This window comes from Argopecten irradians, chromosome 10, assembly GCF_041381155.1.
Source record: "Argopecten irradians isolate NY chromosome 10, Ai_NY, whole genome shotgun sequence".
In the NCBI taxonomy this organism is placed as follows: Eukaryota; Metazoa; Mollusca; class Bivalvia; order Pectinida; family Pectinidae; genus Argopecten; species Argopecten irradians.
The window spans coordinates 13,722,477-13,749,078 of NC_091143.1; the positions used below are offsets into that span (position 1 = coordinate 13,722,477).

At 37.4% G+C, this 26,602-nt stretch overlaps 1 protein-coding gene across 1 annotated transcript in view; it reads right to left on the reverse strand.

Annotated features, from left to right (window-relative positions):
* Nucleotides 1-237: 237 nt before the first annotated feature.
* The window catches only part of LOC138333171 (uncharacterized), a 36,246-nt gene continuing 9,881 nt past the window's right edge, over nucleotides 238-26,602 (reverse strand). Inside the window, exons 13-33 of the mRNA XM_069281352.1 lie at nucleotides 26,466-26,553; nucleotides 25,897-26,043; nucleotides 25,123-25,284; nucleotides 24,350-24,469; nucleotides 20,220-20,317; nucleotides 18,431-18,578; nucleotides 17,614-17,731; nucleotides 16,514-16,606; nucleotides 13,650-13,752; nucleotides 12,727-12,958; nucleotides 12,097-12,272; nucleotides 11,342-11,444; nucleotides 11,004-11,186; nucleotides 9,985-10,161; nucleotides 7,315-7,432; nucleotides 6,075-6,130; nucleotides 5,697-5,741; nucleotides 4,975-5,121; nucleotides 4,272-4,372; nucleotides 2,207-2,424; nucleotides 238-1,957 (exon numbers count right to left, since the gene is read on the reverse strand). Of these exons, the coding sequence (XP_069137453.1) occupies nucleotides 1,350-1,957; nucleotides 2,207-2,424; nucleotides 4,272-4,372; nucleotides 4,975-5,121; nucleotides 5,697-5,741; nucleotides 6,075-6,130; nucleotides 7,315-7,432; nucleotides 9,985-10,161; nucleotides 11,004-11,186; nucleotides 11,342-11,444; nucleotides 12,097-12,272; nucleotides 12,727-12,958; nucleotides 13,650-13,752; nucleotides 16,514-16,606; nucleotides 17,614-17,731; nucleotides 18,431-18,578; nucleotides 20,220-20,317; nucleotides 24,350-24,469; nucleotides 25,123-25,284; nucleotides 25,897-26,043; nucleotides 26,466-26,553 (3,241 nt within the window). The 3' untranslated portion in view covers nucleotides 238-1,349. The remainder of the gene's footprint in view (nucleotides 1,958-2,206; nucleotides 2,425-4,271; nucleotides 4,373-4,974; nucleotides 5,122-5,696; nucleotides 5,742-6,074; nucleotides 6,131-7,314; nucleotides 7,433-9,984; nucleotides 10,162-11,003; nucleotides 11,187-11,341; nucleotides 11,445-12,096; nucleotides 12,273-12,726; nucleotides 12,959-13,649; nucleotides 13,753-16,513; nucleotides 16,607-17,613; nucleotides 17,732-18,430; nucleotides 18,579-20,219; nucleotides 20,318-24,349; nucleotides 24,470-25,122; nucleotides 25,285-25,896; nucleotides 26,044-26,465; nucleotides 26,554-26,602) is intronic.

The following is a 26,602-nucleotide window of genomic DNA, read 5'->3' on the forward strand; positions in this document are numbered from 1 at the left end:
CCCTCCCCCTCATGCCCCCTCCTCCTCATGCACCCTCCCCCTCATGCACCCTGCCTACTCATGCACCCTCCCCCTCATGCATCCTCCCCTTCATGCCATCCTCCCCCTCATGCACCCTCCCCTTCATGCCCCCTCCCCCTCATGCACCCTCCCCTTCATGCACCCTCCCCCTCATGCCCCCTCCCCCTCATGCACTCCCTCCTTCATCCACCCTTCCCCTCATGCCCCCTCTGCCCCCCTCCCTCTTAACTATTTTACATGTAAGAAGATCAAATCTCAGATAATTATATGTATAGGTATACCTTCCCATTGACACGATCCAACATGGATTCTATTGCAGAGCGGCAGTGTTTTAATTCTTAAATGGACAACTGAAATGGTATTCTTTCATCTTTATCTATTTTAAAGTAAAAAAGTATCACTGAGCAATCCATTGTCAAGGTTACGGCTTTTACCTTATGACCTCTTGAACCTTTAACCTTGAATACTTTTCAATTTTCAATTCTTAAATGGACAACTGAAATAGCACTTTTTTCAACTTCATCTATTTGTAAGAGAAAAAAATGGTATAATTAAGCAATCCATTGTCAAGGTTACAACTTTTATCTTATAACCTTATTAACCTTTAACCTTGTTCTATACATTTAGCATGTACATGTATGAAGAATAATACTGACAGAACACTATAGTCGCTATACAAGGGTACGTACATTGACTAAATACTATTAGTGAAATGGGAAAATTATGTACTCGCAAATAAATTTTAAGAGGCGAGTTCGCGTAATTAAGTACTCATGAAATATAAGTGATTTACAGTACATAGCGCATGTACAGCTCCAACCTATACATAGTGTACAATTATGGCTCTCTGTGGAAGGATACATCTAGATGTATCCTAGATGTATCCTGACACATAGGGACATAAATATTTTATTATACCGAACAAAAATATAAGAAAAAACTCTTGTAAAAGAAATGATGAAGATATATCCCAATAACATTGCTAAATTCGTCGGGCTGCAAAAAACTAAGCAACAGCGTTACCATTGTTGGTTGACGTTGCAGATGACATCAACTTCCGGTCACATGCGGAGTTTCCAGGGGTTATTTCAGTGAGGGATTATTTCCCTCGCCTTCCAATTCCAATGAAATATTTAACTTATTCAATGTCATGTGATCAAGTTTAATCCAATCAGAACATTCTACATGAAAGTGAGGTACAATAATGTACATGTAATGTGTTGAATGCATGTTATCATCTGGAGAGGGTTATATATAAGACTTTGCCTGCTGCCTGATCCATGTTAAAATCTATTTGATTTTATAAAAACATTTTGAAATGAAATGTGTTAGAGTAGTACACAAGCTTTACTTTTAGCACCAGCTTGGGTCTTCCTGTCATCCTCTCCTTTGTTCTCCTGTACTCTCGACTGTGATGGCCATGCAGAATTTCCATCATCTGGACCAGGAGGTGCAGATCTGTTTCCAGGCTGTGAGTTAGCTGAAGTTGTTCTTCCTTTCAATGATATTGTAGATCTTTTGACTTCAAAGTCATCCTGCTTGACCTCAGGATCAGGCTGTTTGACCTCAAGGTCAGCTTGTTTGACCTCAGAGTCAGCTTGTTTGACCTCAGATTCAGCTTGTTTGACTTCAGGGTCAGCATGTTTGAACTCAGGCTCAGTGTGTTTCAACTCAGGATCAGCAAGTTTCACTCCGGGATCAGTCTGAGAACTCAATCCTTCAGAAACTTGTTCCTCCTCTTCGGGGGTTTCCTTATGTTTTTTCTTCTTTTTCTTCTTTTTGCTCTCGATGCTGGTTGCTTCTTCAGTTGACACATGGTCCTGAGGTTTAGTTTCCGACATATCAGCAGTTACATCTAGTATTTTAATGGAAGATTGCCTTCGTAGCACCGTCTTTTTTAATGCCCTTTTTATGTCAGTATCATCTTCAATAAAATCTAGGGGGGAAAAAAAAACAATTATAAAGCTTATGATATTTAATTATTTAAAATTTTTTTTTTTTAGAGTTAATCTAAGTATGTGTATTTTCACTAGACTGCAATTCAAAACCATCACTGTCTTCTTCAAACTGACTAACTAAATTCACAGGACAGCTCGAATACAAATCAAATTTTTCATTTTCTTCAGAGATGAATGAGTTAAAGGAAATTTCTGAATGAAATTAAAGCTAGATTATATATGATTACCTTCTATGTATCTCTTGGTTTTACTGTTGCTTTTGAATACATATGGCCTGTATTTCGTAGATCTCATATTCTTGATATACTCTGTCATGGTATCTAGCCACGGCTGGTTAGTAATTATGTGTTTAACCTCTCCAGCCTCCTCACTCAGAACTGTGACCTTCATTTGGACGGCGTGCTCCTCACACAGCCAAATTATTCTCCCACTGGACAGACGGCACCTGAAACAACCAGATTATGAAATGTCATCAATTCTGTATTTGTGTAATTTCAGAGTTATCTGTCCTTGCTGGTAAATATTGATTGTTATGTCACATACCTGTGTTAGTGAGACCCGAAAAAGCCTGGAAGGGCGAAAAGTTCACAGCAACAAAATAAATTCTAGAAACTTCCACAACATTTATACATCCTACTTGTGTTTCTTTATTGTTCAATCCACTTTCCTGTTTGATATCCTTTATTTATTGAGGGTAGCATATTTAGCATGGAGCTAATCTTCCATATGGCCCTCATTATATAAACACAAACAAAATTGACATAAAACATCAAAATATACATCACATGCATATGATAACAATCTATATACAATACAATGGAAAAACACACAAGTGAAATGAAACACATATATTACTGTTTCATATATACTGTATAGTACATTCCTTAAACCAAATAATAGGAATTGTTTTGATATAGGTAACATATAGTAAGCACAAAGTAAGTTAATAATGCATTTAGATTATCAAGTTTGATAGTAAATAATTTCTTAACTTTTGCTTAAAAGTTACAAGGGATGTGGAGTCTGTTATATCAAGATACAACTCCAGAGTAGCTGAAGGACTTTCTCATTGTCTCTGATTGTAACTTAGGTAAAAGGAGTTTATTTTCTGTAGCTGATCTGAGTTTGTACAAGCAAGAATTTTGACAAGTTTCAATTAAAGTACATATATAATCCGGTGTTATATTATGCAGTGCTTTATAAACCAAAATTACAGTATGATATTTGATTCTGAGTTCAAAAGGGAGTACTTTAGCTTCTTTAAAAAGGGATAAACTGTCAGATAGTATTGGTTTATCTAGAATTATTCTAAGAGCTTTCTTTTGTAGTTTTGTAATATATGATTTATTCATTTTTTTTGTCAAACCATTACCCCAGACTATAGTGGCATAATCTAAAATGTCAAAATTGTAGTAAATTTTCCTAGCTTCTCTTGGTAGATAGCTTTTCATTTTTCGAAATAAAGCAATTGCTATTGCGAGCTTAGATGCTACCTTTTTTACTTGTTCTGACCAGTTTAAAATTTTATCTATGTAAATACCTAAGACTTTCTGACAATTTGAATGATTGATATGTGTATCATTTACTGCCAGATCATTAGCATGAACGGTGATGGCTCTTCTCGACAGGGACCTGGCACAAATTTCTAACCAATAGTATATACTTTTACAATATCTATCATAAATATATACATAATTCATGCCAGGTCCCTGTGGGTTCTACTGCCGAAATTCTTTTGTATTTTATTGTGTGTGTTATGTCACATCATTTATTTTCCGGTTGTAAAACACACATCAATGAAGTGTCACAATGGATATCTGCCTCCTAGGGCAGATAACTCTGTTATATACAAGGACTTAATAATTTTGTGGCAGTATCACCCAAGAAGACACCTGTAGCTTTAATAGATTTGTCATCAGAAAGATATACCTGATGGCCTTTGACTTTGACCTTGCACGGTTCTTGACCTTAAATCAGTTAGATCAGCTAGCTTACTATAATTGTATCAGACAGAAGATGTACATTTGACCTTGACCTTTAATCTAGATATGACCTAAAGATGAAAATTTGACTTTGAGCTTCACATGTTATGATAGTGACTTATTGCATCAATATTTATTGTGTGAATTGAATTTGAACCCAAAGATTTGTCTTAAACTCTAATTAATAAACACTACTGAAAATATGACCACTTTATGTGTAATTCCCTAATATTCTATATTATGTATTTACATATATCAATATGTAGATTAATACTTTTAAACTAAGACTTGCTTTATACATTAGGCTCACCTTTTCAGGTTTCCTTTCGTTTTTTTCGTGTCCAACTCATGAATTTGGACTCTCAGCCTGTGATAAGATGCCGGGACACTCAGAGGACTGACCATCGCCAGCTTTAAGGGGCACAAATAAAACATAATTAAATCTATACAATACCTATTATCAAATGTCCTTTCACATGACAGTATACCGTATAACATGAAATATTGGTGGGTAGTTTCTTTCGTGGTTTAGAGCTTTCAAATCATACCATGGCCTGAAACATGTATGGTTAGCAGATGGAACAACTGTGCAATCATTGGGTTTATTCATTGGTGGTCTCAAAGCAGCCACGAAAACAAAACAACCAAAATTTCCACACAACGAAAATTTCATGTTATACTGTAAAATTATCTGGTGTGAAAATGATACTGACTTTTATCTCACTGAACAACACTTAAGATATCTCATCTGATCCTGCAATAAATTATCAGTCCATGATTTCTCAAAATAAAAGTGAAACTTTAAATTAAATCTCGAGGCCAAGAAAGTTAAATTTAGAGTGTTAATAATAGGAATTGCACATCAATCAACAAATTATAACAACCACTTTTTCTCTGTTTAATCTGTGACCTGAATTTTGATGTAAAACATTATCAAAGGCGTAGTCCATGGGCAGAAAAAAGCAAAATTAGTATAAGATAGTAATGGTGATTAAGTGTGTACCAGTACATACTTCTTTGATCTGCTGGTTACATTGCTGGCCAGTTCCTATAGCAAACAGATTGAGGACGAAGCCCGTGTTGTGTTCCATCACCGTATTAATGCGATACAGATAAGGAGTAAATTCATCCAGGACCTCAGCGACCATGTCTGCATCCACCTGAAGATAGTTATTACGCCTTTGCATATTACAGAGTTGCCTCCCTTATCGGTAGTTACCAATTGTGACATCAACAGTTTGTGAGCGAAATTCACTTCCTTTTCTCTGAAAAGTGTGCCGTTACGCTCGCAAACGCATGACGTCACAATCAAAACCTACCTTCAAGGGCGTATAACACTGTAATGTGCCAATACAGAATAGTGTAAAACGGTCCTCTCTCACATCAGATCATACTTCAATCATCAGTGATCCTTCACATCCTCACAGTCAAACTGTTGATGTGTCTGATGTCAACAGCAGCATATATATAGTCAGACTTTGCAAAAATCTTTAGTTTTTAAGTCAAATAAATTAAGCTAGGACAAATAAAATATTTCATGTGAAAAAAGTAGTTTTTGAGTAATATAAGTTCAACATTACAAGGTTCAAATGTAATTAAAAGTTGTTACAGTAACCATAAAATGAATTTCTAAACGGTTATAACATTTGGAAAGAATGGAATAATATTAATGAAAAGTATTCAAAATCAACACTTAATATGTCCCTATTTAGCAGAATGTTTTATGATATTTTACCTTCTTAGTTTCCATTACAATTGGATCAGAAACGCTGTGCCAGCCCTGTAAATGAAACAGTAAAACATTTCTTTTTTTTAATCAGGATAAATTGATGTTTTACTCCATGTTAAATTCAGTTAGATTCGGAACATCATGATGATGTATCTGCATTTAAGATTTATTTGTTTTGTTTTTTTGTTTACAATTGCAGTTAATGATTATCAACTGAATATTTTGTATACAACTTAAAACATGACACTAGTATGATATGGGGCGGCAACAGTAAACAAGCTCAGTACAGATAGATCATCTGAAGAGTTCTTCCCCTTTTCTGATACTCAAAATTCAAATGAAACTACCAGTTTTTGTATCTGATGAATTATAATGCTGTTTTACCTGATCACATTCACACAGAGTATGGACCTGGTAGTTCACAAGTTTTACTTCATCCTCTGCAAATACACACATAAAATAAAGAGTGTACAATGAATTGTTTGCAATATTTGGGATCTACTGTACCCTGTCCAGCAAAACCCCTGTCCAGCAAAACCCCTGAATCACGCCTATTTTGAGCATACAATATTGACTGAAAATTGTTGACAATGTTAAATCAGAGAATAAGATCATGAAAACACATATCCAATAAAAACAGACGTTATATCAACATTATTTTAGAATTATTAATAGATCCAACTCCCCTCCATCAATTAAGGATTAATATAATCTATACATGGGTCGTATTGCGTCACCTCTAGAATTTTTTCGGTTGTTTTTTGAGTGGTCCTATCCAACAGCTTATATTAAGTCAAGTGCTTTCAAGCCAATCTTTAATGAAGGTTGAAATATCTCTGTCTGCTTGACAAACCCATATTTAGTTATCTTTTTCTATAAGAAAAGACTGACACATTAGTTATTGATATGCTAGGCCAATCGAGTATGTGAAAAATGGATGACATTACCAACAAAAATGACAGATGATATCACCATCAACATGTGCTATGAATATGTAGCATGTTTTCATGGTATGACAATTAATATATACATGTTGTAACTATCTTTTTCCTTCCTGTGTAAATGAAGATTATCCAATCCCTACCCAAACCAAAGAACAACCTGTAAAGAATAGTATCAACCAATTTTGATGGCTTCTTCATTACATTTTGTAAGTGATAATCTACAGGTTATAGGGTTCATTCTTGTCCTTCATAAAAATAATCAGTTACATGTATCTACAAATCTTTACATTCAAACCTGCCAGGGCCCAGTTTCATGAACATTCCTTAACTTAAAGGAATTCTTAAACATAAATTTCCCTATAGAAAAGCATTACAAAAGTTAAAGAGCATTCCTTAACATCTGTAATATTTTCTTATGGAGAATGTTAAGTTAAGGGATTCCTTAAATTTAAGCAATTTCAACATAATTTGACCTGTGTATGAAGAACACTTGATTATAAAGACTCATGGGTCTCATGGGTGGTCTTTATATACAGGTTTGACTGTACAAATATCAATATTTATTTAGGGTACAGTAATAATTACATATTATACAGGCTGCTTATTAAAAAAGACACATATACATAGGACAGGTTTGACTGTTATAGGGTGGTTAAGGCATTTTTTACTGCATCTCTTACCTGAGACTGTTTCTGCAATATCCATCACAAACAGGCGAGGGTAGTTCCCAATATCATATGTACTGGGGTAACTAGAAACCTGTCTTAGTAACTTCCTCTGGGCTAGCTCATACATTTCCTGGAAAGGAAAAAAAGTTTTGTTTGTGGAATAACTGTTATCTGTCTACCATGCAAACTTCTAATAAGCAAACATTCTCTAAAAAGACCCAGTTTCATTAACATTCCTTTACTAAAATTAAAACTCTCCAGATGAAAACATTACAGATATTAAAGATGCTCCACCGCTGACAAATGGTATTTTTTTACTATCAAAAACAGGAGCAGACGATTTCGTATTTTTCTTCAGTTACAAAAGTTACTTACTTTACATCATTACCACCATTGAAAAGTTTAAGCTTCTAATTTTACTTCAAGTTAAAAATATGAAAAATAATTAATTGCATCCCGAAAAAATTCCATGTCACTATATCCTATATGGAATGAAGTACTGATTGCGCATGCACCAGAGGCGAAATAAATTATTTTATATTAATTTTTTGTGTTAATTAGACATATATACATGATTAAACACCAATTATTGTTCAAAGAATGAATATAATTTATGCTCTGTCGGCGGTGGAGCATCTTTAAGGAAGGCTCCTTAATTTTAGATTCTTTCCCATAACTTCTGTAATGCTTTCCTATGTGGAATTGTCAGATAAAAAAATACCTTTGTGAAATTGGGCCCAGGGGATATAATCCAGAACAAGAGGCCCATGGGCCTTAACGGTCACCTGAGTTAGAATATATAATGAAACAAATAATGAAACAAATTAAAGACATATAAACACTATATGCTGGGCCTTGAAGTTGGTCAGTAATTTATGAATTTGACTCTTTAGACTATGAAGAGTATTTGCTTCCATCAAACCTGTGAACTTAGAGGTATTTTTTGAAATTTTAATCATTTTGACCCTTTTTGGTCTTGCCCCTCTGGTCCCCCAAGGGGTCATCGAGGACAGATATGAATGTTAAAATGCTATATCTTCGGCTAATAATTCTTATCAAGTTTGACTAATTTCCTACAAAGATTGGGCAAATAATGTTCACAAATATGTTTTTCCTATATAAACAAAAGTAAACTTGACCCCTCCCCAGGGGGTAACGTGAGACCCAAAGCTCATATAATTCACAATTTTTATAAAACACCTTAAGACCTTTCCATCTATAATTATTTGATTCTACTGTATCCAGAATTTTAGAAGATTTTTGAAGTTTTAGCCTATTTGACCCTTTTTTTGCCCCGCCCTCTGCCCCCAGGGGGTCGGCCAGGACCAATGTGGATATGATATTAAAAAGCTATCTCAGGCTAATAATTCTAACCAAGTTTGACACATTTCCTATGAAAATTGAGCAAATAATGCTCATTAATGTGTTTTTCCTATATAAACTATATAGTAAACTTGACCCCCTCCCCAAGGGGAAACAGGAGACCCCAGGGTCATGTAATTTACAATTTTTATAAACAAACTTTAAGACCTTTTCATCTATAAAGTGTATTTGATTATACCATTTCCAGAATTTTAGAAGAATATTTTTGAAGTTTTAGCCTATTTGACCTTTTTTGGCCCCGCCCCTCTGCCCCCAGGGGGTCGGCCTGGACCAATATGGATATGATATTAAAATGCTATCTCAGGCTAATAATTCTAACCAAGTTTGACTCGTTTCCAATGAAAATTGAGCAACAAATGCTCATAAATGTGTTTTCCCTATATAAACTATAGTAAACTTGACCCCCTCCCCAGGGGGAAACGTGAGACCCCAGGGTCATATAATTCACAATTTTTGTAAAGGACCTTAAGACCTTTCCATTTATGAAAAGTATTTGTTTCTACCATTTCCAGAATTTCAGAAGAAGATTTTTGAAGTTTTAGCCTATTTGACCCTTTTTTAGCCCCACCCCTCTGCCCCTAGGGGGTCGGCCAGGACCAATGTGGATATGATATTAAAATGCTATCTCAGACTAATAATTCTAACGAAGTTTGACTCGTTTCCAATGAAAATTGAGCAACAAATGCTCATAAATGTGTTTTCCCTATATAAACTATAGTAAACTTGACCCCCTCCCCAGGGGGAAACGTGAGACCCCAGGGTCATATAATTCACAATTTTTGTAATTAAATGACCATCTCATACTGATAATTCTGACAACATCTGACTCATTTCCTATTACAAATGACCAAATAATAAGCAAAAATGTGTTTTCCCAATATAAACTATAGTAAACTTAACCCCCTCCCCAGGGGGAAACTAGAGACCCCAGGGTCATATAATTCACAATTTTACTAAAGGACCTTAAGACCTTTTTATCTATGAAGAGTATTTGATTCTACCACATCTGTGAGTAGAGAAGAAGATTTTTGAAATTTTACTCAATTTTACCCCTTTTGGCCCCTCCCACAGCCCCCTGGGGGGTGGGGACCATATAATTCACAATTTTGATTGGCCTTATGCCTTAGAAGGTTTGTGCAAAATTTCATTGAAATTGCTTCAGCAGTTTTGGAGAAGAAGACGAAAATGTAAATTGTTTACGGACATACGACGGACGACGGAGGACGCATGACGACGGACAAAAGGCGATTAGAATAGGTCACTTGAGACTTCGTCTCAGGTGACCTAAAAATCCAGTACCTGGAAAGATATCTGATTGTTTTCTTCCATTTCCTCTTTATTCTCCTTGGTATCAGTGTCCTCTTCTGTCTCAGGTTTCATGTTGTCAAGGATAAGTTGGTACAATGTCTGTAGAGTTTCTTTGTCTGGATTGTGTTGGAAATTGACCTTGGGGAAGTCTGTAGTCAGTAAACCAACCTGATATAACAAGGAATCAAACTGTATCTGGTGAAAACTATGATGTAACAGTATTTGATATTCTTAAATACCCAATATCCATACCGGGTATCTGTATTATTTTTTTCATCATTTAAAAAAAAATTTTGAAAAAAAATTCTGTTGTAACTCATGCAGAGACAGGACTTAATCAAAGTCAAATTGAGCAATAATAATTCAAAAACCTTTTGATTAAAAATAAAAAAAATATTGAACATCTAAGGGGGGGCCCATTTAGTCAAACAAGCTAAAGTTAGCCAACATTGTAACGTCGTTGCCGAGAACATCATGTGGCTTCCGTAACTATGTAAACTCTGTCCAAACTCTTCCGAGAATGGGAATTCCATTCGGCAATATTTGTTACTTCCTATATGGTGATCAGTTTAAAATGAAAGCCTGTTTACAAGTAACCACTCTCAAAATCTACTGTACCAAAGTTATTAAGAAATCAATATAAATATTCTTTGATATAACTTATTTTAACTACTTCTACAAATACTAACAATATCTTAATGAGAAACCGTTACTGAAATCTAAATGTACATGTATAGTGTTTAAAATTCTTTTTAAGTATTTCCATATGGATATATATACATATATTTGTATTATTTCAATGCTTTTGTAAAGGAAATAGAGATGTTTCTCTGGGATTTAGTTACAATATTTTATTATGTCATATAGTTCTTTCTTCTTAACTGACAATTAAATCTGTAACCCACTGATGGAATTGTGAAGGATTTGAACATTTGGAACCTAAAGAAAGTGGTCTTATTATGTAGGTGTTCTTTAAACAGAGGTGGTCGCTAAGGCAGGTTTTACTGTACCTCTGTCTTAAGCCATCGTACTCCTGTACCGACCACAGCGATGATGATTGGTAGATTAATTTGTATTGCAAACTTTATCTCCCTTATACAGTTTCTTGAGTTAGCGTACTCATCTGACACACAGGCGACCATGACACGTGATTCACATAGACCTTTGGCAATCCTGGCAAACAACTGATCATTCTGTAACAACAAAGTAAACAGTGATGGGGACAAATATATGCCCACATGTCCTTTCTCTAATATCATATTAACATATATGTAGCCAGAAAGTTCATTGACAAATTCATTGACAATTTTTTTATCTTTAAATAGTGAATTGCTGGAAGTATACTGACCACATTCACTTGCTCTATGTCTAGCCAGCAGCCTATTCCTCGGCTCTCAAGAAAAGTTTTGAATTCACGAGGATCACTTTTCCCCACAGATCCAGGTAAAGCTCTGTTAAAATAATGATACAACAGAATGAAATTCATAGCTGATGATGACAATTATGATTGACAAAGAATATATCTGAGGTAGAGGAGGAAATGATGATGATAATTATAATGATGATGGTGATGACGATGGTGATGACAATGGTGGTGACAATTATGATGAGGGTGTAGTAGCAGCAGCTTCTGTTGGCTTCAATACTTAACAGCATAAAAGAGACGTGTTGCATTAATAGCTACCAAATTTGACCTCTGCCTTTATAAGCGCCCTCCCCATTTTTAGGCCACAATTTTATTTAACTCAATTAAAAAACAGACTGAAACTATGAAAACTGTTTTTTCATTTGCAAATTGATTACTGACTTACATATAAATGTACTTTTAAATTTATATGCAATAAGGTTAATAAGGTTAGTCAAAATTTGGTTCTACTAAACCAACCTCATTTTTGTGAAAAGCCCTGTGCACTTATTAGATCAAATATAGTAATTATGTTGCCATATAAAGACATAACTTCATCAGTGCCGACATGTGTGTTTCTTAGCTAGCTTTTTCATATTAAGTACAAATTACTAGGTATAATGCGACATTGTGACTTGTTCATTCTTAATGTGTATTGACAGGGAAGGCAAAGTACTGCTGATAGACAACTCTCATACTTTGTTCCCAAAGCAACCGCTGTTTCAGAATTAGCCCAGGCGTAACTTATAAAACAGGAATTAGATGTCTCCATCCTTGTCTGACTCAGCTGTTCATTCTTCTGAAGGGTGCTCAGTAGTTCTGCAAACTTAACCTTGTAGACATCCTTTTTGGAGTTGATCATGTTCACGAAAACCTGCAACATACATGTTGTAAAGGGATGAATAAGAAATTAGCATAGTCATATCATGACAATTGTAACCATGGAAACAAACCAGACTGGGCTTTGAACCTAGTACCACTAAACACTATCTTGATCACTTCTTTCTCAAAGTCTTTGCCCTCAAATACACACGACCATACACTGTGTACCAGTAGTACCAAGGGTACAGTGTATTTAGTTGGGTTCCAATTCTGAGAGAGAGAGAGAGAAAAATCCATGTCTAGACTAAGGTTTGCACACTGAGGACATCAAATATTAGCCGGATTATCTACCAATTACCCTGGTTACCAGTTACGGGTAGTCCAGTCAAGGTCAAACTCTTTCTAAACAATGAGTGATTTTGATTTTTGCTCACATAAGAACTAATTATATCACACAGAATTGACACAGCATGCATGACTCTTAATAATGGAAAAATTGCTCTTACCACGTCCGTCATGAAAACACCCAGAGATGCGCTCTGCTTCCATCCAAAGTCTTCCCCCACAGCGACGACAATGGCCGGCTTTTTTAATGTGTTTATGGCGTATTTATACATATCACAGCAGATATCATTGGCAGCATAATTGTTGGAAGCAAACACCAGAATCACAGATGAATGAACAAGTTTCTTGGCCATTTCTTCTCGGGAGTCAAGCTGTTCATCTTTTGGCAAAAAGCTACAATTAAAACATATATATTTACTATTACATTGTGTTGTATCATTATTTGATGTTTTTCTACGAGATAGACATTTGTGAAAATAAAGCTTGCTGATGTTTTATGAACAAATCTGGGCAATTCTTTTGATATTCAAGTTTCTCTCCATCTTAACATACTCATCTAGTATTGGACAAAAAGCAGTAGCTTTAGAAAAGTTGAAGTTTTCCTTCTTTAAAGATTTTGATAGTCATAGAGTTTTAGTTACGATATTTTGATGATGCATGAACATGACATATTATCGCTGCTACCAAACACAACATGCTAGGCCCAAACAACACAGGTGGTGTCCAGGGAGTGGTGTCCTATCCAAGACCCAGGCCACACATGACGATGCTTATCTACGATACACTCATCAATACAGACAGACACACAAGCTTTGGTTTAGTGTGCTTAGTTTTACTTCCTATTAACAGTCAAGGTCATTTAATGACGTGCCATATTTGATGGTGGAGGGAAAACTGCAGTACCTGGAGAAAAAAAATACTGACCAGTGGTCAGTACTTGGCAATTACTGCCCCACATGGGAACTTGGGACCCAGAGGTGGATTAAGGCTTGTGGTATATGTTGGGACACCTTAACCACCTGGCCACCATGGCTATGTAGCTGGAATGCCAATATATATCCAGATATATCATTACAATACTAACCAGGTGTATCCTTCTTGCTCTAGATCAGCACAGACAGTTGCGGGGTGTATGACAGACGACTTGTTCTTTGGCGCGTCTTTACTGCAGTAGGAGATAAAGATATCTGTGGAAAGGCAAAAATATCACATGTTTCACTCACTGGAGGAAAGGCAAAAATATCACATGTATCACTCACTAGAGGAAAGGCAAAAATATCACATGTGTCACTCACTGGAGGAAAGGCAAAAATATCACATGTATCACTCACTGGAGGAAAGGCAAAAATATCACATGTATCACTCACTGGAGGAAAGGCAAAAATATCACATGTATCACTCACTGGAGGAAAGGCAAAAATATCACATGTATCACTCACTGGAGGAAAGCAAAAATATCACATGTGTCACTCACTGGAGGAAAGGCAAAAATATCACATGTATCACTCACTGGAGGAAAGGCAAAAATATCACATATATCACTCACTGGAGGAAAGGCAAAAATATCACATGTATTACTCACTGGAGGAAAGGCAAAAATATCACATGTATCATTCACTGGAGGAAAGGCAAAAATATCACACAGACCACTCATTGAAAAAGAGGAAATGGAAAAATATATCACATGTATCACTCATGGAGGAAAGGCAAAAATATCACATGTATCACTCACTGGAGGAAAAGCAAAAATATCACATCACAAAATGTGTCACTCACTGGAGGAAAGGCAAAAATATCACATGTATCACTCACTGGAGGAATGGCAAAAATATCACATGTATCACTCACTGGAGGAAAGGCAAAAATATCACATGTATCATTCACTTGAGGAAAAGCAAAAATATCACATGTGTCACTCACTGGAGGAAAAGCAAAAATATCACATGTATCACTCACTGGAGGAAAGGCAAAAATATCACATGTATCACTCCACTGAGGAAAGGCAAAAATATCACATGTGTCACTCACTGGAGGAAAGGCAAAAATAACACATCACTCACTGGAGGAAAGGCAAAACATATCACAGTATCCACTCACTGGAGGAAAGGCAAAAATATCACATGTATCACTCACTGGAGGAAAGGCAAAAATAATAACATGTATCACTCACTGGAGGGAAAGGCAAAAATATCACATGTAGACATTCACTGGAGGAAAGGCAAAATATCACATGTATCACTCACTGGAGGAAAGGCAAAAATATCACCATGTATCATTCATGGAGGACAAGGCAAAAATATCACACAGAGACCACTCATTGGAAAAGACAACAGATGGAGTACGATGTACCACTTTTACAAGGAGTCACAACACAACTAAACACAGTACTCCCAAAAACGACACTTCATACAAGCAACTCACCACAAAATACACAAGACATTACATCATCCACAAGACAACAACACATACACAAAATATTACATACACAAGACAACACATTAGACAAGATATTACATACACCCCACGAGACAGGACACATACACGAGACAACACATACACAAGATAACACATACACGAGAAAACACATACACAAGAAAACACATACACAAGACAACATATAGACAAGATATTACATTACACCCACGAGACGACACATACACGAGACAACACATACACGGAGACATCACATACACAAGAAAACACATACACGAGAAGAAAACACATACACAAGAAAACACATACACGAGACAACACATTCACAAGACAACACATACACAAGACAACACATACACGAGACATCACATACACAAGAAAAACACATACATGAGACAATTAACATATATACAACGAGACAACCACATATTACATCTGAGACAACACATTCAACAAGATATTACATACATGAGACAACACATACACAAGACATACACACGAAGACATATATATACAAGACAACACATACACAAGACACACATACACACTAGACAACAACATATACACAAGACAAACACATACACAAGACAACACATACACAAGACAACACCATACACAAGACAAACACATACACAAGACAACACATACACAAGAACAACACATACACAAGACAACACATACACAAGACAACACATACACAAGACAACACATACACAAGAACAACACATACACAAGACAACATACATACACAAGGACAACACATACACAAAGACAACACATACACAAAGACAACACATACACAGGACAACACAAGACAACACATACACAAGACAACACATACACAAGACAACACATACACAAGACAACACATACACAAGACAACACATACACAAGACCAACACACATACACAAAACAAACACATACTCAAGACAACATATACACAAGACAACACATACACAAGATAACACATACACAAGACAACATATACACAAGACAACACAAACACAAGACAAACACATACACAAGACAACACATACACAAAACAACAACATACACAAGACACAACATATACACAAGACAACACAAACACAAGACAACACATACACAAGACAACACATACACAAAACAACACATACAACAAGACAACACATACACAAGACAACACATACACAAAACAACACATACACAAGACAACACATACACAAGACAAATCACATACACAAAAAAACAACACATACACTATTAGACAACACATCCACAAGACAACACATACACAAAACAACACATACACAAGACAACACATCCACAAGACAACACAATACACAAAAAACAACACATACACAAGACAACACATCCACAAGACAAACATATACACACAAAACTAACACATACACAACACAACACATACACAAGACAACACATCCACAAGACAACACATACACAAAACAACACAAGAGGCTACAGTCTGTACATGACCCTGCCTGTTAATGTGATCTAATCAGCCAGCCACTCACCCACAGTCATGGCTTCCTGCATCTGGTGTAGAGAGTTAACATCCTGGGACAAGTGGATGTCATAGTCAGCGTTGTCATCTGGAGCCAGAACTCCTGTAAACATAAATATTGTCAACAATAATCAAATAATGTTTAATTTAAAAGATAAATTGCTGACCACAAATAAGCCCCCTTCTTTATTTTCATCTCTCTTTTTTCTTTTGGCAATTCAGCAATTCAACAAATAAAATAAAGTTTTCCAAATAAGTGGTTCCATTGATGCTAAATAAACATAAACTTTCATCAACAAAATTTTTTTTTAAAGATATACAAGAGGCCCATGGGCCTTAACGTTCATCTGACTATTAGCACAATACAACATAGTCGTTTAAATATTCTAGCCTATTTGACCCCCATGACCTTGAATGAAGGTCAAAGTCATTCATTTGAACAAACTTGGTAGCCCTTCATCCCAGCATGTCACAGGCCCAATATCAGGTCTCTAGGCATCTAGTTATTCTCAAGAAGTCGTTTAAAGATTTAAGCCTTTTTGACCCCTGTGACCTTGAATGAAGATCAAGGTAAATCATTTGAAAAAAACTTGATAGACTTTTATCTCAGCATGCTGCAGGTATAATATGAGTATCCTGGGACTTTCGGTTCTTGAGAAGAAGCTGTTTAAAGATTTTAGCCTTTTTGACCCTTGTGACCTTGAATGAAGGTCAAGGTCATTCATTTGAATAAACTTTGTAGCCCTTCATTCCAGCATGCTACAGGCCAAATATCAGTACCCTGGGCCTTTCGGTTATTGAGAAGAAGTCATTTGAATGAAAAGTTTATGGACGGCGCATGGCGCACGACGATGGACGTTGCATGATGACAATAGGTCATCCTGACCCTTTGAAGATGTTACAAAAAGTCACATTAATTTTTTATTGGCTATAAGCAGAAAAAACATTGTGTCATGATCTTGACTTGGAGCCAAGAATAAAAACCTAATAAGATGAACATTGCATGTCAACAGAAATATAAATAACTTTTACAAAAATTGTTCATATCACCATATAAAAATATATCTTAGACAAAATTCTATGCTCTTTATGAACTTTTCTACACATCACCTTGAAGATTGAGAACAGGAGATGAGTGGAAATTTTTATGACATTGTATGAATGGAGCCTTTACTTCAACAGCTCGACGAACCACAGATGCCGGGAACATGTGTGGATACACGGAATCCTGGAATATCAGACATTATACAAACTCAATTTCAGTTATATGTAAAATAGATGTTAAATTTCAATAGGATTAGAGATCAAGCATAGCCCCTCATTGTCCTCGCCTTATACAGGTTTTACAAACAAACTAAATGAAAATATATATACATGGTTAAGTATGTAAGGGTAACTCTCTGATAAAGAAAGACAATTTAAATATTTTTATTTACAAAACATAAAAATTCAAAATTTTGATGAAATCCAAAACAAAACATGAACAGAAATAATTTTAAATAAATCAACATCATTGTTCCCTTTTAAAAATAAATGTCCCCGTGTTTTGGTGAAGGCTCTAAAATCAAAGATCAACTATTTACCACTACACATCAAAACAACACATCATACTATTTCAAAGTTTAATATCTGTATAATGCAGCGAATATGTCTCGGGTAAGTACTAAAGCTGTATGGCACCGGAGATATAAATGATTAATATTGATTTCCATTATGACTGGAACTTAATCTTAAACTTTTAAAGGATTAAAAGAGGTGGACCAAGGACATCACTTTTGGTATGTCTTGAAATATTTCAAATAGTCATTTGTAACCGTGGACCTTTGGGTCACAGTCAAATTTACCTAATAATATTTCATCAATCTGAAGACTTTGTTATCCTACTCCCTATATTACTTAAAAAGAAATTTACAACAAGTTGACGAACCTGTTTCACACAATCAGGACATGGTATTTCACAATCGTATGTGACTCCCTGGAATGATTCTTTGATAAGACATTCGAACACCTCATATATAAGGAACAACAGGTTGTCAGGTTGTGGGCCCTGGACCTTCACATTCAACTCTGAATAGCTGCCAGAGAAAGAAGAAAATCATTTAAGTTATGAAGATAGTTATAAACGACGAAACTTATTTTTTTACTATAATTATAAGACATACCGTACGTTCCATTTACAGACTCGATCGTACCAGTTGTACTAAATTGATACAATTCTGCCAAATGGAACCTGTTTGGATATTTCCATGATGGCGGCACCCATATGAAATATACGCTTTGAATATAAAAGCCAAGTATTTTTGTTGTTAACAATAAAGTGAATATAAATTTAATACTAATATAGTTTTGGCATACATTGAAATAAATAATCAATGTAATTTCATCTGTCTTGTTTTCAATAAAGAAAATATTTTGACGACAAATGGAAATTCTCGGGTCTCCAATCTTGGATCCAAATAGTACGCTTCTGAAAACGAACCACTTGTACCAGTACAGTTCTGCAGGTAACGGCGGATTCCATTTGAGATACTGGCAGCATTTGTAATTGATACATTACGGATACTATATGGGACGCACAGGTTGACTAATATTGAAAACAAAAAAATCATTTTGGCAGCTGAGCTGGCAAAACAGTACAAAAACTTCATGTTGCCGGTTCTTAGTGCTGTTTCTAAATCATTTCAGGAACTGAAATAGTCCAGCTTGGATTACTGTATATTTGTGTGTTGAAGAAATAATCCTAAATAATTATCCCAATCTGTTTGTACTAAATAATCCTAAAAAAAAAATCATTTCTGGTTTCAATTAGCTGCACAATTGTAATTAAAAACTCACAATGCGTGTTAAATTCTAAATAATTCGGCATACATTTAAACATGTATCTTAGTGTGTACAGATAAAATATGACTACAATTTGCGATTACTGATATCTAAAATGACTGTTTGAAATAATTAACCCCAATGTGTTGTAAATAATCCTAAATAATTACCCAGATTTGTTGTTGATACAAATCCTGTAATGTAATCCACACTACTAATTGTAAACAAAAAATCCTAAATAATTACCCAATCTGTTGATAACTAAATAATCCTAAATAATTACCCAATCTGTATGTACTAAATAATCCTATAAATAATTACCCAATCTGTTGTTGTAACTAAATAATCCTATAAATATAATTACCCAATCTGTTGTACTAAATAAACTAAAAAATACTAAAATAAATAAATCTGTCTTGTTTTCAATAATATTTTGACCTAAATAATTACCCCAAATCTGTTGTACTAAATAATCCTTAAATAATTACCCAATCAGATTTGTTGTACGAAATAATCCTAAATAATTACCCAATCTGCCAAATGTACTAAAATAATCCTAATAACTTAAATTTGATGTTGTACTAAATAATCCTAAATAAATTACCCCAATCTAAAATAATCCTTGTACCAATTGTTGTACGAAAAATAAAATCCTAAATAATTACCCAAATCTGTTGTTACTAAATAATCCTGAATAATTTACCCAATCCTAAATAATTACCCAATCTGTTGTACTAAATAATCCTAAATAATTACCCAATCTGTTGTACTAAATAATCCTAAATAATTACCCAATCTGTTGTACTAAATAATCCTAAATAATTACCCAATCTGTTGTACTAAATAATCCTAAATAATTACCCAATCTGTTGTACTAAATAATCCTAAATAATTACCCAATCTGTTGTACTAAAGCTATCTGTCCATTCTTCTTAAGGAAGATTCCAGTCTTCCAGATTAAAATGTCTGGATCAGATATTCCATAAAGTCTAACCTACAACAGAATAACAAACATATCAGGGGAGAGGTGGACCATACAATGTATCAGGGGAGTGGTGGACCATACAGTGTATCAGGGGAGTGGTGGACCATACAGTGTATCAGGGGAGTGGAGGTACTATACAGTGTATCTAAATTTGGGGGGGGGAAACAACCCACAAACCAGTGTATCAGGGGAGTGGTGGACCATACAGTGTATCAGGGGAGTGGTGGACCATACAGTGTATCAGGGTGAGAGGGTGGACCATACAGTGTATGTACATATACAGTGTATCAAGGGGACCATACACAGTGTATGTATGGACCATACAGGGTGTCAGGGGAGTGGCCGGACCATACAGTGTATATTGGTACCTTACCAGTGTATCAGGGGAGTGGTGGACCATAACGTGTATCAGAGGAGTCGTGGAAGGACTCATACAGTGTCAACAGGGGTGAGTGGTGGGACATACAGTGTAAAGGGGAGTGGACAGTAGTGGTGGACACATACAGTGTATTATATCAGGGGAGTGGTGGACCATACAGTGTATGTAAGGGGGAGTAGGTGGACCACTACAGTGGTATCAGGGGTGAGTGTGGACATACAGTGTATCCAGGAACCGGAGTGGGGAACCAAACAGTGTATCCCAGTATCAGCTGGAGTGGTGGACAGTGTATCAGGGGAGATGGACCATACACAGTGTTATATCAGGTGAGTGGTGGACCATTACAGTGTATCAGGGGAGAAGTGGTGGACCATACAGTGTATCAGGGGAGTGGTGGACCATACAGTGTATCCAGAGGAGTGGTGGACCATACAGTCTATCAGTGGTATACAGGGAAGAGTGGTGGACCATTACAGTGGTATCAGGGGAGTGGTGGGCCATACAATCAGGGGAGTGGTGGACCATACAGTGTAATCAGGGGAGTGGTGGACCATACAGTGTATCAGGGGAGTGGTGGTCCATACAGTGTATCAGGGGAGTGGTGGACCTTAAGTGTATCAGGGGTAAGTGGTCGGACCATACAGTGTATCAGGGTAAGGAAGTGGTGGACCATACAGTGTATCAGGGGAAGTGGTGTGTATCAGAAGTCAGTGTACAGTGTCAGGGGAGTGGTGGACCATACAGTGTATCAGGGGAGTGGTGGACTACAGTGTATCAGGGGAGTGGTGGACCATACAGTGTATCAGGGTGAGTGGTGGACCGCTATCTGTGTGTATCAGGGGAGTGGTGGACCATACAGTGTATCCATGTGGGAATACAGTGTATCAGGGGAGGAGTGGTGGGACCATTACAGTGTATTCAGGGGGAGTGGTGGACCATACCAGGGGGACCAGTGGTACAGTACAGTGTACAGTGTATCAGGGGAAGTGGTGGACCATACAGTGTATCAGGGAGTGGTGGACCATACATTGTACAGTGTATCAGGGGAAGTGGTGGTGGACCATACAGTGTATCAGGGGAGTGGTGGACCATACAGTGTATCAGGGAGTGGTGGACCATACAGTGTATCAGGGGAGTAGTGGTGGGCCATACAGTGTATCAGGGGGAGTGGGGACCATACAGTATCAAGGGGAGTGGTGGACCATACAGTGTATCAGTGGGGGGGGTAGTCAGGGAAGTGGTGGACCCATACAGTGTATCAGGGGAGTGGTGACCATACAGTGTATCAGGGGAGTGGTGGACCATACAGTGTATCAGGGGAGGTGGACCATACAGTGTATTCAGGTATCAGGGAGGGGACCATACAGTGTCAGGGGGTGGTGGACCATACATACAGTGTATCAGGGGGTGGTGGACCATACAGTGTATCAGGGGAGTGGTGGACCATACAGTGTATCAGGGAGTGGTGGGAGTATACAGAGTTCTAACAGGAGGGTGTGGTGGACCATACACGTGTATCAGGGGAGTGGTGGACCAATACAGTGACCATACAATATCAGGGGAGAGGTGGACCATACAGTGTATCAGGGGAGTGGTGGACCATACAGTGTATCAGGGGAGTGGTGGACCAATACGTGTATCAGGGGGAGAGGTGGACCATACAGTGTATCAGGGGGAGTGGTGGACCATACAGTGTATCAGGGGAGTGGTGGACCATACAGTGTATCAGGGGAGTGGTGGACCATACAGTGTATCAGGGGAGTGGTGGACCATACAGTGTATCAGGGGAGTGGTGGACCATACAGTGTATCAGGGGAGTGGTGGACCATACAGTGTATCAGGGGAGTGGTGGACCATACAGTGTATCAGGGGAGTGGTGGACCATACAGTGTATCAGGGGAGTGGTGAACCATACAGTGTATCAGGGGAGTGGGACCAGTGACCATACAGTGTATCAGGGGAGTGAGTGGTGGACCATACAGTGTATCAGGGGAGTGGTGGACCATACAGTGTATCAGGGGAGTGGTGGACCATACAGTGTATCAGGGGAGTGGTGGACCATACAGTGTATCAGGGGAGAGGTGGACCATACAGTGTATCAGGGGAGTGGTGGACCATACAGTGTATCAGGGGAGTGGTGGACCATACAGTGTATCAGGGGAGTGGTGGACCATACAGTGTATCAGGGGAGTGGTGGACCATACAGTGTATCAGGGGAGTGGTGGACCATACAGTGTATCAGGGGAGTGGTGGACCATACAGTGTATCAGGGGAGTGGTGGACCATACAGTGTATCAGGGGAGTGGTGGACCATACAGTGTATCAGGGGAGTGGAGGGATGGGGACCGCTTGGGACTCATTGTCGGGGACCATACAGTGTATCAGGGGAGTGTGGTGGACCATACAGTGTATCAGGGGAGTGGTGGACCATACAGTGTATCAGGGGAGTGGTGGACCATACAGTGTATCAGGGGAGTGGTGGACCATACAGTGTATCAGGGGAGTGGTGGACCATACAGTGTATCAGGGGAGTGGTGGACCATACAGTGTATCAGGGGAGTGGTGGACCATACAGTGTATCAGGGGAGTGGTGGACCATACAGTGTATCAGGGGAGTGGTGGACCATACAGTGTATCAGGGGAGTGGTGGACCATACAGTGTATCAGGGGAGTGGTGGACCATACAGTGTATCAGGGGAGTGGTGGGACCATACAGTGTATCAGAGGAGTGGTGGACCATACAGTGTATCAGGGGAGTGGTGGACCATACAGTGTATCAGGGGAGTGGTGGACCATACAAGTGTATCAGGGGAGTGGTGGAACATACAGTGTATCAGGGGAGTGGTGGACCATACAGTGTATCAGGGGAGTGGTGGACCATACAGTGTATCAGGTGGGGGAGTGGTGGACCATACAGTGTATCAGGGGAGTGGTGGACCATACAGTGTATCAGGGGAGTGGTTGACCCATACAGTGTATCAGGGAAGTGGTGGACCATACAGTGTATCAGGGGAGTGGTGGACCATACAGTGTATCAGGGGAGTGGTGGACCATACAGTGTATCAGGGGAACAGTGGGGAAAGGTGGACCATACAGTGTATCAGGGGAAATATATTCTCTCAAAATATTTTCTCAAAATAATGTATTCTTCATGTTTGCTAATTCCCTTAAAATATAAAGTTTGTTCTAGGTTGGGCTCTATTGTTTTGAAAGAAAAACTATCAAAAATATGCCAAAATTGACCAAATTTTTAAATTTGCATAATTTATGCATAGCAAAAACATACTTTCTGTCAACAAAAATATCATTAAGATTTTATCAGGGGCGTATTCAATATTTCAAACGCAGCAACTTAATTTCTAAATACTTAATTTGAAATTTGGTAGATTTAGAGGCCAAAAAGAGCCATTACCATATCTAGTCCTTTGTTATTTAGAATTTTGCAATCTGGCTACAAGAACATAATAATTATATAATTTAGCCATTGTCATTGCTCTATAACCTGGAACCTAATTTTTTTTCCATAAAGAATTGTGAAAACAACTACCTGATATTTCCTTTGACTTCAACTGCCTTTACTGTTCAATATTTTCAAACCATATCACTACAGCTTAAAAGTTTATCTAACAATTAAGTAATTCCTACAATGTATTAAAGTTTACCTGTCCACGATTAAACAGGCCGGCTGGAAGATAATCAAACGTGTACACCAACTTGGTTTCCAGAATCTTTTGTCGACTTTTCTTCTCCTTTTTCCTCTTCACCACATCAGGCCATTCAAACTGTAATCAACAACCATAACACTAATCAAATACAGTAAAACCTGCCAATTAGTGACAACCTCTCTATAAAAACCAACCTGCATAAAAACACCACTTTCTTAAGGTAATTGACCAAATGTTTAGGCAGCATTTGGGTTTAAACACTTAGTCTAGTTCTCTGCAGCTTTCTTTGATCACCTTAGTCATATTTTCTCCAAACAAACTTACGTCGAAAAGAGACTAAAGTAACTTTTTTATTTAAGTCTGTCATTTGTTCCAAGATATTAGGGCCTGAGCCTGGGCCCGGCACCATAAAACTATTCTCAGACATATCTTTTACTCAAGTATATGATTTTATGTAGACTTGAGTAAAAAATCTGTCTGAGAACGTTTTATGGTGCCGGGCCCTGGCACGTCCTGAAATGACTCCATGGCTATCATGATCATGATTCACATGTAAAAAACTCAAAAGTTCATGTAGTCTGGGATACAATGCTGTTGTTAGAGGCATTACATGTTGTGAAACATTGTTAAATCCATGGGATGTGGCCGTTTATACAACTTCAACTCTTCATCAGAAAAGGGGAGGGGAGCTTATAAGGGGAGAGGCACAAATTACTGTGAATACAATAAACAAAATGTCTTGTTTACGTGACATGATCTAAACAACTTACATCGGGCTGTGTCTCGGGTAGAAGGCAGGGTACTATATTACAGTTCTCTCCCTCCAGTGGATAGGTGAGGTCAAACTCTTCTGTGACCTTCAGTAACCAGTCAGCCATGTCAACATACTCTTTCCACACTTCATTGATGTCGGAGTGCATCAGTCGACCATCCTGTAGAGACAAAACATTTTATCACGGACTGAGTCAGGACGAAACTCATCAGTGGACACATATGTCGACATGTTTAGTGGACATGAAGACTAATGTTTACATGTACTAACAATAGATATTTTAGCCATTAGGGCTTTAAATCAACAGTTAAGTTTTAGTTAATCAAAATTTGGCGATTTGGCTTCAAGAGTATTTATAGTTCAAACCATTGACTAGTATATCACGAGTCAATTTTTGTCACTAGAATAACAATATATAATATATTGAATTGATAAGAGATCAAGTCACTGTATGATAACAAAAAGGATAGCAGATAGGGTAATTACTACTTTTGAAATTGACCTTTTCTATTAATTTTAATGCACTCTTTCATATATGTTTTACCGTATTCGACCCAATAAACGCCCAGGGCACATAATCAAAGTGATAAAAACAAAAAGGTGCTAATAAGTCAAAATTATTGCAAATTTATACTGTTTTATGTAGGTTTGGTCCTAATTTATGTCTGGGCAATTGAAATTAAGGCTCAAAAAGGGGGAGGGGTGCTTATAGGGACATGGGCACTTATTGGGTCGAATACGGTACTAGAATTAAATGATTTTTATTTGTTACCTTGACAACAGTTTGTTTGACAGACACCACACACGCCATAACGTCGACGATCCACTGCGGGTTAATCACGACACGGTCCTTTAGGTACTCGTTCTGGAAGTGCTGGACCATACCAAGGTCATGTAGGAACTGAACAGCCTGAACCACCTGGAAAATAAGACAGCGTTATCTTTAATTGATATTCAGTATTTGAAAAAATCCATTGGATCATATAGAATCCCCAACCCATAAGGATGATAAATGCAAGATATTGAGAAACATCATTCATAACTTTCAGAGACATCCTAATAGCAATATGGCCAAATTGACCCTTTTTGACCCCAGCCTTCAGGCCTCCTTGAGGCTGTCTGAGTTTTTGTACAATTTTAAATCTCCATCCCATACCAGTCAAATTCCAAACAGTGATTGAATTTATTTTGAGAATTATTGAAAGACACCAAACGCTGGACACTGGATGCCATGGTATGGCATAAGTTCACCTTTGTCTTTTGAACCCGGTGAGCTAGCTATGTAATAGTTCAGATTACAAAACAATGCACGACTGTTGGTACGCTCAGAAAATTACCAACCTCAGTTTTATCAATAATTCCAACATTCAAAGCTTCTGCTTCCACATCCTTATATTGCATTACGTTGACGGACTTCTCAGCCCTTTGCCTGTTTGAATTAGAAATGATGAATAAAAAATCTCAACAGTTTTAGTTAA